Source organism: Thalassophryne amazonica, chromosome 10, assembly GCF_902500255.1.
Source record: "Thalassophryne amazonica chromosome 10, fThaAma1.1, whole genome shotgun sequence".
Lineage (NCBI taxonomy): Eukaryota > Metazoa > Chordata > Actinopteri > Batrachoidiformes > Batrachoididae > Thalassophryne > Thalassophryne amazonica.
In genome coordinates this window covers 65,516,779-65,530,076 of record NC_047112.1, presented here as the reverse complement: position 1 = coordinate 65,530,076, position 13,298 = coordinate 65,516,779, and the positions used below count along the sequence as shown (strand labels likewise).

The 13,298-nt window shown below is 38.2% G+C and overlaps 1 protein-coding gene across 4 annotated transcripts in view; it reads right to left on the bottom strand.

Annotated features, from left to right (window-relative positions):
- The window catches only part of mllt1a (MLLT1 super elongation complex subunit a), a 130,547-nt gene extending 123,756 nt beyond the window's left edge, over nt 1-6,791 (bottom strand). For 2 of the 4 annotated variants that reach the window (XM_034180155.1, XM_034180157.1), the window contains exon 1: nt 6,651-6,787. In XM_034180155.1, the coding sequence (XP_034036046.1) occupies nt 6,651-6,662 (12 nt within the window). In that variant the 5' untranslated portion in view covers nt 6,663-6,787. Of the gene's footprint in view, nt 1-6,650 lie in introns of all 4 variants that reach the window. The other 2 variants (XM_034180158.1, XM_034180156.1) reach the window with 2 other exon arrangements.
- Between the last annotated feature and the right edge of the window lie 6,507 nt (nt 6,792-13,298).

Sequence of the window (13,298 nt, the reverse complement as noted above, 5' to 3'; positions counted from 1 at the left end):
GACAAGTTGGAACATGTCCAGCTGTTAAACAATTTCTCATATACTCACTCCACTGAAAGCCATCAAAAGCCGCCTGGATTTTACAAATGGTTATCAACACGGAGGTGTTTTTCCTGTGCCGCCGCACCGCGCCGGCGCGCGGACCTGTCCGCACGTCTTTCATTAAAAAAATCTCCTTTAACAGTGGAATATCCGGATAAAATGCTGAAACCGACTTCTTCTGAAACTTCTCTGTTCTCTCACGACGTCCTGGATCAATAGAGCCTGAAATGTGGCGGTTTTCAGCTCGAAACACGCTGACGACGGCGCCTGGGACTGCTGCGCGACGTCTCGCTCCGTGGGAAGTCCTTAAAGCGACAGTATCACCTCAAAATCTCTCATCAGCCGTTAAAATTTTCACGGAAAACCAGCTTAATTTTTCGAACAGTGTCCACTTCGATGTGCCTCACAGGTTTAGAAAAAATTTTGATCAAACAAAGCGCCAGTCTCTCAGCAACTTCTCAGACAAAGGAATTCCGACGAGGGGCTGGACGACTCCTCCCACAAGGAGTGTTCACAGGCAAATGACATCACCGACAGGCGTGGAAAAACTCACGCATGCGCACGAGGGTTCAAGCATGTCTGACGTAAAAACATATGAATGAAATCCATATAGTTTTTGAAAAAAATAAAAAGGACCTATACTTTGACAGCCCTCGTGTATATATATATATTGATTCTGCTTATCGATCCGATTCCTTATCGATACCTCGTGAATTTTGTACTAAAAGCAGGCTTTACAGGTTTTCTATGTATTTCCTTGAGTCTTAAAGTAAATAAATATGAAATTATTCACTGTATCCTTGATCTCTGGACATAAATAAAAATAAACAAAACTGTGTTTCGCTTTGAAGTTATTAATTCAAACTGAATTCTATCGTTCTATCTAACTTGTCAGAGAGCCGCGCAACGTTTGGAGCTGTGTGAACAGAACGGAGGATGATTCTCGTTTCTTTCTCGCAACGAGACAGGAGTCCCAGTTAGTAACTTTAATCTGCACAAAAGTGAATCACAATTCATATTCAGGGATGAAAGTGGTGAGAAAAAAAAAAAAGCTGAAACCCAAAATTATCCCCCAACACCACCTGCACGAAAATGTTTGAATTCTAGAAGCTCTGAAATGCAATCTGGGACTATTCCAGACAATAAACTGGAGTGAGTGCTGAATCCATTTAGGTGAGAAAAAAAAAATACAACTTTCCTTATTCGGATTCATTCCAGTAGTATTCTGCTCTTACTAGGATGCAGCAGTTTCTAGTTTGGCAGATAGTTCTGGAAGAAATCACTGAAGAAATTAACAAACTGAAAATATGGTTTGACCGAAACAAACTGTCATTAAACTTAAATAAGACAGGGATGAAATGGAGGTGTGAGAGTCACTAGGTGTTCACAGGAAACATTTATTTCTGTATGTATTTATTTATTTATGTTAGTTGCTATTATATATTTTCTGTTGTGTTTCTATTCAGGTTCTTTTTGTCTCTTTCTCTAAAATTGTATATAATAATCATTAGATTATTAATATCTAAGCAAAAATAAATTTAAGGAATATTACAATTTGAAAACAAATGCACCCGAACGTGATGACGGCTGCAATTGCTAAATGCTAACTTAACATTGAAAATGCCATAGACATGCTAACGCATTAGCATCGCTCCCGTTTTTAAGTTATAAAATACATCTATCAACTGTTTCAGAAGACCATAACAGGTCGGTTTAACATAGAAAAGGTAAATATACTCACAGACGTATGCTCTTTAGGGTTTTAGCGGGGGAAAATTAAGCAAAAGAAATAAACAAAGCAATCGACCGAAGCATTGCTTCAATCTGCGAACCACGCTTCGATTGGTTCAAGGTTCAAAGCAAAGCCGCGCTGCAGAAAAGTTTATTAAGGACCCGCTGCAGGGTCTGTAATCAATGTAGAGAAATGATCATTTTCCTGACAAACACCCACCAAAACAACGGCCACTCTGAAGGACCGATAACAGAATCGTTAAGCACAAAGCTTATTCATGTCGGTGGATATATATATATATATATATATATATATATATATATATACACACTCAACAAAAATATAAACGCAACACTTTTGGTTTTGCTCCCATTTTGTATGAGATGAACTCAAAGATCTAAAACTTTTTCCACATACACAATATCACCATTTCCCTCAAATATTGTTCACAAACCAGTCTAAATCTGTGATAGTGAGCACTTCTCCTTTGCTGAGATAATCCATCCCACCTCACAGGTGTGCCATATCAGGATGCTGATTAGACATCATGATTAGTGCACAGGTGTGCCTTAGACTGCCCACAATAAAAGGCCACTCTGAAAGGTGCAGTTTTGTTTTATTTGGGGGGGGGGGGGGATACCAGTCAGTATCTGGTGTGACCACCATTTGCCTCATGCAGTGTAACACATCTCCTTCGCATCATCCGTGAAGAGAACACCTCTCCAACGTGCCAAACGCCAGCGAATGTGAGCATTTGCCCACTCAAGTCGGTTACGACGACGAACTGGAGTCAGGTCGAGACCCCGATGAGGACGACGAGCATGCAGATGAGCTTCCCTGAGACGGTTTCTGACAGTTTGTGCAAAAATTCTTTGGTTATGCAAACCGATTGTTCCAGCAGCTGTCCGAGTGGCTGGTCTCAGACGATCTTGGAGGTGAACATGCTGGATGTGGAGGTCCTGGGCTGGTGTGGTTACACGTGGTCTGCGGTTGTGAGGCTGGTTGGATGTACTGCCAAATTCTCTGAAACGACTTTGGAGACGGCTTATGGTAGAGACATGAACATTCAATACACGAGCAACAGCTCTGGTTGACATTCCTGCTGTCAGCATGCCAATTGCACGCTCCCTCAAATCTTGCGACATCTGTGGAATTGTGCTGTGTGATAAAACTGCACCTTTCAGAGTGGCCTTTTATTGTGGGCAGTCTAAGGCACACCTGTGCACTAATCATGGTGTCTAATCAGCATCTTGGTATGGCACACCTGTGAGGTGGGATGGATTATCTCAGCAAAGGAGAAGTGCTCACTATCACAGATTTAGACTGGTTTGTGAACAATATTTGAGAGAAATGGTGATATTGTGTATGTGGAAAAAGTTTTAGATCTTTGAGTTCATCTCATACAAAATGGGAGCAAAACCAAAAGTGTTGCATTTATATTTTTGTTGAGTATATATATATATCAGATGCAAAACCCAGTAAGTGGGTGATTCTTTAACTACAGGCACTATTGGCCTTGTAAATGTAATTTCCACCACACCATTGCCTTACAATATAAAGCGCCTTGGGGCAACTGTTTGTTGTGATTTGGCGGTATATACATGTGCTCTGATGTCACTGTTTATCTCCATAGAAACTACCCAAACAATCTTTCATACAAACTGTTTAAAGGAACATTACAGTGTTGTGGTGGAAATTACGGCAATAGTGTGAGACAACATTTTGTTTAAAAAAAAAAATCACAACAGTTGTATGACATTGAATACCCCAATTATGTTTTGATTATTTTACTGATATTTTATTCAGAGATATTTTAAAACATTAGAAAAAACGTTTCTTTACCATTCATTTTTTATCACTGAAGATCAAAAGTCTGGATGTGGGACAAGCACAAAACGGCAATATTTGCATAAATGATGCTGAAAAAAGGTGAAAAAGTCATCATAGACTACTAGAACAAATTTCTTAACACACTTTCATTGTAAGATAACTATAAAAGTGTGAAATTTCCCCTTTTTTCTGTTTTTCATACAATATGATCAAAGGACATAATAAGTGCCCGTAGTCTAAGAATCACCCAAGTATGTTTTTTTGAAATGGAGAAAAATGCAGTTGAAAATGGAAATTTAAAGGAAACCAGATTCAGAAATGCACAGGTTTGTTCAAATTCTTTCATATTTTACAGACTGATGGTCCCCTTGACAGCCAAGTACATGTTGGCCTCAAAACTCTTCATATAAATTCCGCTCAATGTGTCCACTCCAGCTCTGTGGGAATGGACACATCCATGTGCACACTTTGGAAGTTGTGTCATTCTTTCAGCTACTCGGATTCTGAATGACGCATATGCACCTTACACAAGTTCTTTATGAAATTCCAATGGACACTGGCCAGGTGTGAGTGTGTCATTATATGTCGTACTGCATTTAAATGTGTACTATGCGTCTACACCTGTACACCTGTCTGCCTCTCTGCCAATAATAACATGAATGCAAATCTATGCAATACACATTACAATTCGAGAAATATAGCCCCGGCTGCACTACAGACGTTTTAAATGTTTGAATTGCTGCAACGCAGTCTCATCTCAGCAAATACCAGTTCCGCAAAATGAAAATATGTAATTACAATACCCAAGTCATTACCCCACAGCAACCCAAATACATACACACACACACACACACATCTGATCTGACACATCAAAGTTCTCCACCACTTACTCGGATGGAACTCCGGCAAGGGCAGTCGCATCTCCTCCTCTCATGTCCTCCTCTCTTTCTGTGTTTCTCTATCTCTGCCCCAACCTTCAAAAGTCCCAACTTCACCAGACTGTGAATTCTTTGAGCTATATTTGGAATAACCATGGAATTGATCGGGTGGTCTCTCAACGCTATTGACATCATCTTTTCAACAAGGAAATCAAGGGGACCCTGCGTGCCCAGATGGAACCTATCCTGCGGGCTATGTTCTCGACACCTGGGAGAGGTGGCGCAGAGTGTGCTTGGCACCACTCTCCGTGGAAGATGTTGAGGATTTATTCTTATTTGCTTTTATGGCAGGAGGGCTTTTGTTGATTAGGCTCTGCCCTGACCTACCGGAAAATTGGCAAGACAGCTGCAACCAAAACCACAACCCCACACCTGTGCGTCATGATTAATGAGGTGGGCAAGGCGGTACAATATCAGACTGCATTAACTCTTCAACTTAAACACAAATTGGAAATCATCTTGGAGCAAATGTCTGCCTTGCAAAGAAATTGATGTTGGAGACCAGTGAATATTCTGGATCTGGACAGTTAAAGAGAGGCCATATTGGATTTCTGTGCTTCTCTGCCCAACCCAAACATGGCAGCCTTATGAGCTACCGAAGGTTAAAATTCCCCATTTGTTTTCCTCCAGAAGGATTTCAACGGCCTTGGTGAAGCATCTGGCTCCTTTTCATTTGCTCTCCCCTACAGTCTGCGGTCATCAAGCCCACTCCAGACTCTACGCATACACGGACAGAGACTGATATGAACTCATCTGCACACATGATGCACGCCCCTCCCCACCCCTACTCCCTCCCTTGTGTTTCTGTCCCCACCCCGGACTCCGCTCTCCCACTCCCCCTTGAGATCGGCCACACAGTGGAAATGCTGCAGCAGCCCCCACACACTCATTGCCTCAATTCGGATGACGGACTGTTTCAAAGCTTAGCGTATATAAACAAATCAAATGTATACCTGTGGTTGTTTTAATTCTGATGTGTGCCATTATTAGATCAACTAGTAGTAATTGTGGATTAAGTGCTGCATTTTTGTTTGAGGTAATTGTGTGTGAAGATGAACTGCCCTTTTAGGGATGAATAAAATTGTTTGAATCTTAAATCTTAATCACTTCCTCCACATTATGTGCTTCTTTACTTTGGCAAGCTACAGAATGATGAATTTTGGGGGGAGGGGGTGTCATTAGCTACACAAGATGGCTGGGATGATCTAATCCATTCGCTTGTAACCTTGTAATCAGTAATCAGGACTTTTTTATACATTAACATCATTTTGATAAGTCTTCTCTAAGTAATTTTACTCTCAGCATTTTACGTAGTTTTCCTTAGAAGGGTCTTTAAAATCTAGTCTATCGTTTGTATGCCTCTTTGATTATTTTTGCCACCCTGTGGACCACAGTGGATATTTTTATTGTTATCCTCAGCGATATTTGTTTCAGGTACATATACTTGTTAGTTCAATTACCCCATCAGCTTATCCTTTCATGGTGTAAACCCATAATGCACTTCATGCAGAAGAAACAGGGGCTTTCAAGTGCAAAAAGCGTGAAAGCAGTTATCTACATACAATTTTTTCATAGCATGAAAGTTCAACATTCGCATTAGACTTGTCAAATATGAATTGTGTCAGTAAATATTTATTTTTAAATGCACGTTCATGGTTTTATAATGGAGGAGGTTTCAGGCCCCTGGCAGGGCAGACAGCACCCCGCCTCTCCAGCAGCTCAGTCGGGAGAGGACAAATCTTTTCCCCCGGCGCCTTGTAGCAGCTTCTTTAGCCAGCGGCCGACACTGTCCTGGTAGGTACACTAGCTTAGCTTAGCCAGACAAAACCTCGACTTAAAACGCTCTTCAATACGATTATATACTGTGCATGTAGGGGAATAAGAGCCAGGTAAGTCTCTTTGTGTGCTCGTCTGTGGTTAATGCTGAATGCTGTAGCGGCAAATACCGATGTATCAGTGTCCAGCTAGCATAGCTCCAGAGCCAAACATTTTTTTTCCTCCTGGCTAACACAACAGAGGATTCATTCCTGCCGTGCCAGCGCGCAACCTGCTGGCATTTTCACCCTCAAAAGTTTAGAGCTCATACGCAGACGCAAAAGCCACGCTACCTGGTTCTCCATGTTTCTCTGGCCTCAGTGTTTGTTGTCTTTATTTACGGCGGTGTTTGCGGAGCCTCTCCGCTGCCTCGGCTCCTCATTGTGTGTCAATCCAGCCCAGAAGCGGAAGGCAGACGGCTCCCCCTCCCCTTCAGACGGCCGCTGGCAGGCAACCAAAACAGAAAGCTCTCTCAGCCAATCACCTGCGAGAGATTTTAAGCTCTTCTTCAGGGACCCAATCGTAACGCGTAGTAGGCGGGGCTAACTCCGAGCTGCAAATACAATTAATGCATTTTCTAGTGGGTTTTCTCGAGTGACAGCAAGCGTGTCCCAATGGCTGCAGCTTTGTTTCAATTGTAAAATGCACATGGTGATAATTGATTACTGGAGGGCTGAGCTTATCAGTCATTGATATTAGATTGATACTTTTTAAAAATGATGCTTAACTGTTTATATTCTGGATCATTTTAAAATGTAACAAATGTTTTTTTTCTGCTTGGATCAGGAAAATTCTTGATTTTGATGGTGGGCACCCTATACATTTGCAAACGCAAAAGGATAAAATGTGATTTAAAAAAAAAAAAATTCAATTTGCCCTGAAGAAAAACACACTTCTGGGGCTGGATTGACACACAATGAAGAGCCGAGGCAGCGGAGACGCTCCGCAATAATAACAACAACAACAACAACAACAATAATAATAATAATAATAATAATAATAATAATAATAACAAGATTGTACACACTTTTATTAACATATTAACAAATAGTACACAGTGACCACAATTTCAGTTAGAGCTGGTTGTCCATTAACCAAACACTGGCTGGTTCAAGCCCCAATCACTGCAGCATGTTGAAGTGTCCTTGGGCAAGACATTGGGCTCCATGACCTTGAGTCATGCAGCTCCAATTATGATGACAGGAAAAAGATATATAGAAAAAAAAAAGAATATTAAAGCTACAGTGTGTAGGATTTACGGGCGTTTGTTTGCTGTAATGGAACATAGATTTCATAATTAACTCTTCCTTGTAATATGTTCATGTCGCAGACATAAATGAGTGAATCTCTTCAGCATCTTACCATGTCATTTAGGTCCTTCAGACTTTATTGAGTAAATGCATCCGGGGGAGCATTAGTATGGCTAAAACCCTTCAGCTTCTGGGGGTGCGCGCAGAGCTTCCTAGACCCCCCCCCCACCTTTTTAAGTATTTTTCCTTTTTTGCCTTTCAGCTTCTTGAGGGGGTTTCCCCACTGCCCCCCCCCCCCCAATTACAGCCGTCTTAACCCCCTGCCACTTTAAGCACTTATTTTTAATGTAGATGTAAATTAATATTCAAACTTTTCAGCAAGTTGACAGTAGGGCTGTACAATATGGCCAAATTATCGTATCTCAATATTGTCATATCAATATGATATACAATATGACTATGATTTCACACAAAGTGCAGCAACAGTGAAAACATTCTTAAACAAAACAGTAATAATACCACACTCATTTTGCACTCATCATAAGGTTAGCATACTGTGCACTGCTCTCCAAAAGTATTGGAACACTTGGTATTTCACACATTTTAATTTGTTTGTGCCATTTCAAATACAAGAAATGCAAAAAATATAAAGCATAAATTTTTTTAAAATTATCTTCCTCAAACTCAAACTGAAAGCAAATCTCTAAAACTTGATAACACCTGTAAATAATAATCAGTTTTATTGCCAGTTTTCTTCAGACAAGTCAGGGGATGGAAACGAACATTTACAAGTCACTGAATATGTCTTGAACTACATCAATTATGAAGAAATACAAAAGTTTCTTTCACCAAAACATCAAATCTATGCTTGCATCTCAGATGTACTTTCTGGCAAATTGTAGCTGAACGTTCAGGTCTTCTTTTTAAGAAAATCCTCCTCTTCACCACTTCATCAGGAAGCTGGATTTTATATTTGAAATTAATTTAATCAAGTTGTAGAGATTTGCTTTCAGTTTCAGTTTAAGGAAGATAACTTTAGATTTATTTATCTAAACCTGTGTCACTATTGTGTCACTCAGACAGCAAAATTATGAGGTTATTTAAAAATAAGTCCTTCAGAGAGTAAAATTAAGAGGTTACACAGGTTTCATACAGAACAGAGGAGGAGTAAATTACTTGTATTTCTTTCAGCCTGAGCGTCTTCACATTCTTGTGAATCAACAGCTGCCTGCTTGTTTAAAAATCACTGGAAAAACACGTGTATATATAAGGCAACCTGAATTACAGGAGAAATGACGCTTTTAACAACCTGGACCTCATTTCTGGCATAAAATACGGTCGTTTACTCACAGATATAACTTTGGTGTCATTTGGAGTCTGTAGTTCAGAAGACATTTTTTGATTTTTTTAATTTTGATTAGATTTTTTTTGTTTGTTTCTTTTTTTTTTGCATGTGTCGTGACATGTCAATCATGTGTCCAATCAGATTTCAGGGGAGTCCAGTGCAACCCTGACCTCCACTCCAGCTCCACCCATGCCAGGAAGTATTCAACATTTGACATTTCCTGTTTCAGTGTGAACTTGCCATTGTATTCTCGTGAGATTCCATGAGATATCATCTGTTAATCCAGGAAGTGTCAATCCAGGAAGTCTTTGACATTTGATATTTCCTGTTTCACTGTGGACTCAAAATTTGGCACTTCCTGTTTGGGACTCAGTGTACCATGAGCGAGCTTTGTGCCGCTGCGGGTTGCTTTGCTCATATAATTACCTGCAACAATGAGCAATATGTTTTCATACACTTACAATGAGCGCTTCATGTCTACACAGAAGGGGTCCCCCATGGAGGTTGCCATGTTACACTGTCATGTTCATACAGTAGCCCAAAAGGAACAAACTTACTCAGTCTTTCACATTTTGCAGCGTGGCTGGAAGACTGAAGAAAAAAGAAGTGGAATCAGTGGTTGCTTCCCTACACTGTGTCTACTCTGTCACCAACAGATGGCAGTAAATCCTCCACACTGGACCTTTAACTCCTATGTAATACAACATTTGACAGACTAGCTACACCTATAATAATTATATTCTTCCCAAAAGTAATGAAACATTTCAAACTAACTGAGTAAACTTTGAGACACGTACAAAATTTTTTGTTGTTGTTTACAATGAAGTTTGTAAGTTAGTAATTGCTTAGTTTGTTGTTGTCCATTCGGCTGCTCCCGTTTTATTCGGGGTCACCACAGCGGATACAGCCAGATCCACATTAGTTTTAGCACAAGTTTTATGCCGGAAGCCTTTCCTGACGCAACTCCAGTGTCACCTGGAGAAACGCACACAACCGCTGGTGTGAAGAAGAGGTCCCCCATCACAGTTTTCTAAAATTATGGAAAAAGTTTTTGTGACAAGGTTGGCCAAATTCATTGAGAAACATCATATTTTAAATAATGCTCAGTATGGATTCAGAACAAAACATTCGACAGCTATGGCAATTATGGAATTAACAGAGAAAATATCAACAACAATAGAAAATAAGGATTATTTTGTAAGTATCTTTATTGACCTGAAAAAAGCTTTTGATGTTATCGACCACTCAAGATTGCTTCACAAGTTACAACAATATGGAATTAGAGGTATTGCACATCAGTGGGTAAAAAGTTACTTAGAAAATAGAAAACAGTTTGTTCAGATAAATAATACTAAATCAGAATTGTGTAACATTATTTATGGTGTGCCACAAGGGTCGGTACTTGGACCCAAACTGTTTATTTTGTATATCAATGATTTTGTGAATGTATCTAAAGTACTTGGCAGCATATTATTTGCTGATGATACATTATTTTACTCTGGATCAGATATACAGGAAGTAGTACAAGTGATAAATACAGAGTTGGAAAAAGTTAAACATTGGTTTGACATAAACAGATTGTCACTAAATCTTAATAAGACAAATTTCATATTATTTAATGACAGTGCGAAATAATGATGTGTCATTAAAAATAGATGGAATGGACATACAAAGGGTAAAAGAAACGAAATTTCTAGGAGTCATGATTGATGAAGATCTTACATGGAAGTCACACATAAATTACATAAAAGGAAAAATAGCGAAAGCCATTGCTGTTTTGCATAAAGTAAAATTTTCATTAAATAGTTATGGTTTATTAACATTGTACAATTCATTGATTGTCCCATATTTAACTTATTGTGTAGAAATGTGGGGATCAACATGTACAACTTATACACAACCATTATTTATTCTGCAGAAAAGAGCTTTAAAAATGATTAGTAATAGTCGTTTTAGAGATCTATCTAATCCATTATTCATTAAGTATAGGGTACTTACATTTCATGATTTAGTTGATTTGAAAATATTACAAACAATGTATCAAGCTAACAAAAATACCTTACCAATAAACATTCAAAATATGTTTGAAAAAAGAGTAAGTAGTTATAATTTGAAAGGAATAGAAGTCTTTAAAAAACCAAGATTCAGAACCAAAGTAAAGGAACGGAGTATTGCAGTGAATGGTGTAAAATTATGGAACAACCTCAACAAAGAAATCAAAGAATCAAGGTTGTTCAAATTATTTAAAAAATGTATTAAATTAGATGTATTAAGTAAGTATGAAACTATGAAATAAGTCAGTGGGCTATGACAAAGCCTAGGGTGTGATCTGTTAGTGATGTCTAGAATGTTTTAAGTTTAAAATGTAACTGTTAGGGATGTAATCTTTTAAATAATGGTTAAAATTATGAGATAAGTCAGTGGTATGTGACAAGTCAAAAATGTAATATGTTTAATAATGTTGAATAATGATACTTAAAATTGAAAGATTGTATTGTAAAAAGGGGCAGAAAATATAAGACTTGTTCTTCTCTCTGCTCCTTTTCATTCAAAGTCTTGTAAATTTCATTTCTGCTTTTCTGTCTTTTTCTTTTAAATGAATGAAATAAAGAGAAAAAAAAAGTACTAACCAGATCCTGCACTGCTTAGCTTCTGACAGGATCAGGCTTACACAGCAGAATGGCTGCTTAGTAATTGCTTAGTTTATTTAATGAAAATGAAAAACAACTTAGTAAACCTATATTACTGTTTTCATCTAAATATGACTTTTTCTTTCCTTTCTTGGAAATACATCTAAAGAATTGAGATTGGCTTAATTTTTTGTTAAAATGGGATGTTTGCACAAATTAGATTGCCTTATTTATTAATTAAAAAAAAATCAAAAACTGCATTTTTTTAAATTCAAATTTAGTGGTGCCTAAATTGTTTGCACTTAACTGTGTTTGAGCATTGCTTTACTGACAAAAACAAAACATTATAATCGCACCATTTTTCAATGTTCCATAACATGAGTGACAATTGCAACCACACTCAGACCTTTTCTCAAACTTTGCAACACTTTATATGGAAACTTGTTACTAAATGACTAATTCTGATTTGATTTGATTTTTGCAACCCACTGTCTCAGAAATGACTTGTAGTTTTATAGAATAACTACTGGAGTTGTGCAGTGTTGTTTTAACCTCTAAAATGATCAGTTGAAATTTCAGAATGTACAGAAATTTTCACAAAACACAGATCTGCAGCCCGTGTTATCAATACAGATATTATAAACTCATTGAAACATAAATGCTTGATTCCTTCAAACTGTGCAAAAGAAAAAAAAAACACACTTCAGACTGAGAAGCATAATGTGAGGCTTTGTCTCACATTAGTCAGAAAGTAAATGTGCTGTATTTATGCATCATTGAAAATAAATGCAATAAACATGGAGACATTTAAATAAAACTGATGTCATTCTGGCCTAAATCCATATGCAGAAGCAATGCACTTAGGCCGTCTGTTTCTCCGTGGCACAGTGTACTGGTCCTATTTCAGATGTTTGATCTGAAAAGAAAGCAGCATGTGTTCTGATTGCAGACATCTCTTTTATACAGAGTCAGGGACTAAGTACCTATTGCCGTCGTGTCTGTGTGGTTCTCAGACTTTGATGTGAGATTATCAAGTCTCAGCTATGGGACAGAAGGTCACCACTCTCTCACCGGCTTCGTGCTGCTCAGACTGATCCAGGCTGCCTCACAGGCAAATTGGTGAAAAAGAAGTCCCACTTAGCTGTCAGATGTAAGGGTGTGCACATTGTATTGAGACATCAACCTTTTAAATCCTCCTTTTCATTACACAGGAAGAGGGGGAAATGCAAAATGAAACCATGTCCCACTGATTTCACACAAGCAGCCTGAAGCTTTATTGCATTTAATAATAATTGTATTTCAAAACATGTTATAACGGGGGGGGGGGGGGGGGGGGGGGGGGGGCATAAAAATATGCAATGAAGTTATTACAATATCATTATTGGTCTTCTGTGCAAATACAAATTACAAATATAGCTGTTTACAACATTGTAAGTGTATTGCTTCCACATTAAGAAAACAAAAAAAAAACCCCAGTATCATATTATAACGTGAAACCTTCTGTATTTTAGCATGAAAAGTTTTGTTATGATGTGATAAATTTGTGTATTGTAATAAAATCATTTAATCATTTAATAAATCAGTTTTTAATTTTCAGTTATTTATTGCTTTTACAGCTGTGACAGTGATATGCTTTCACAGGTGAGCCTGCATCAAACCTAACAAGCATTTTTAACAAATATAATGTGGAAGTATATTATTTTCTGAATTAAATTG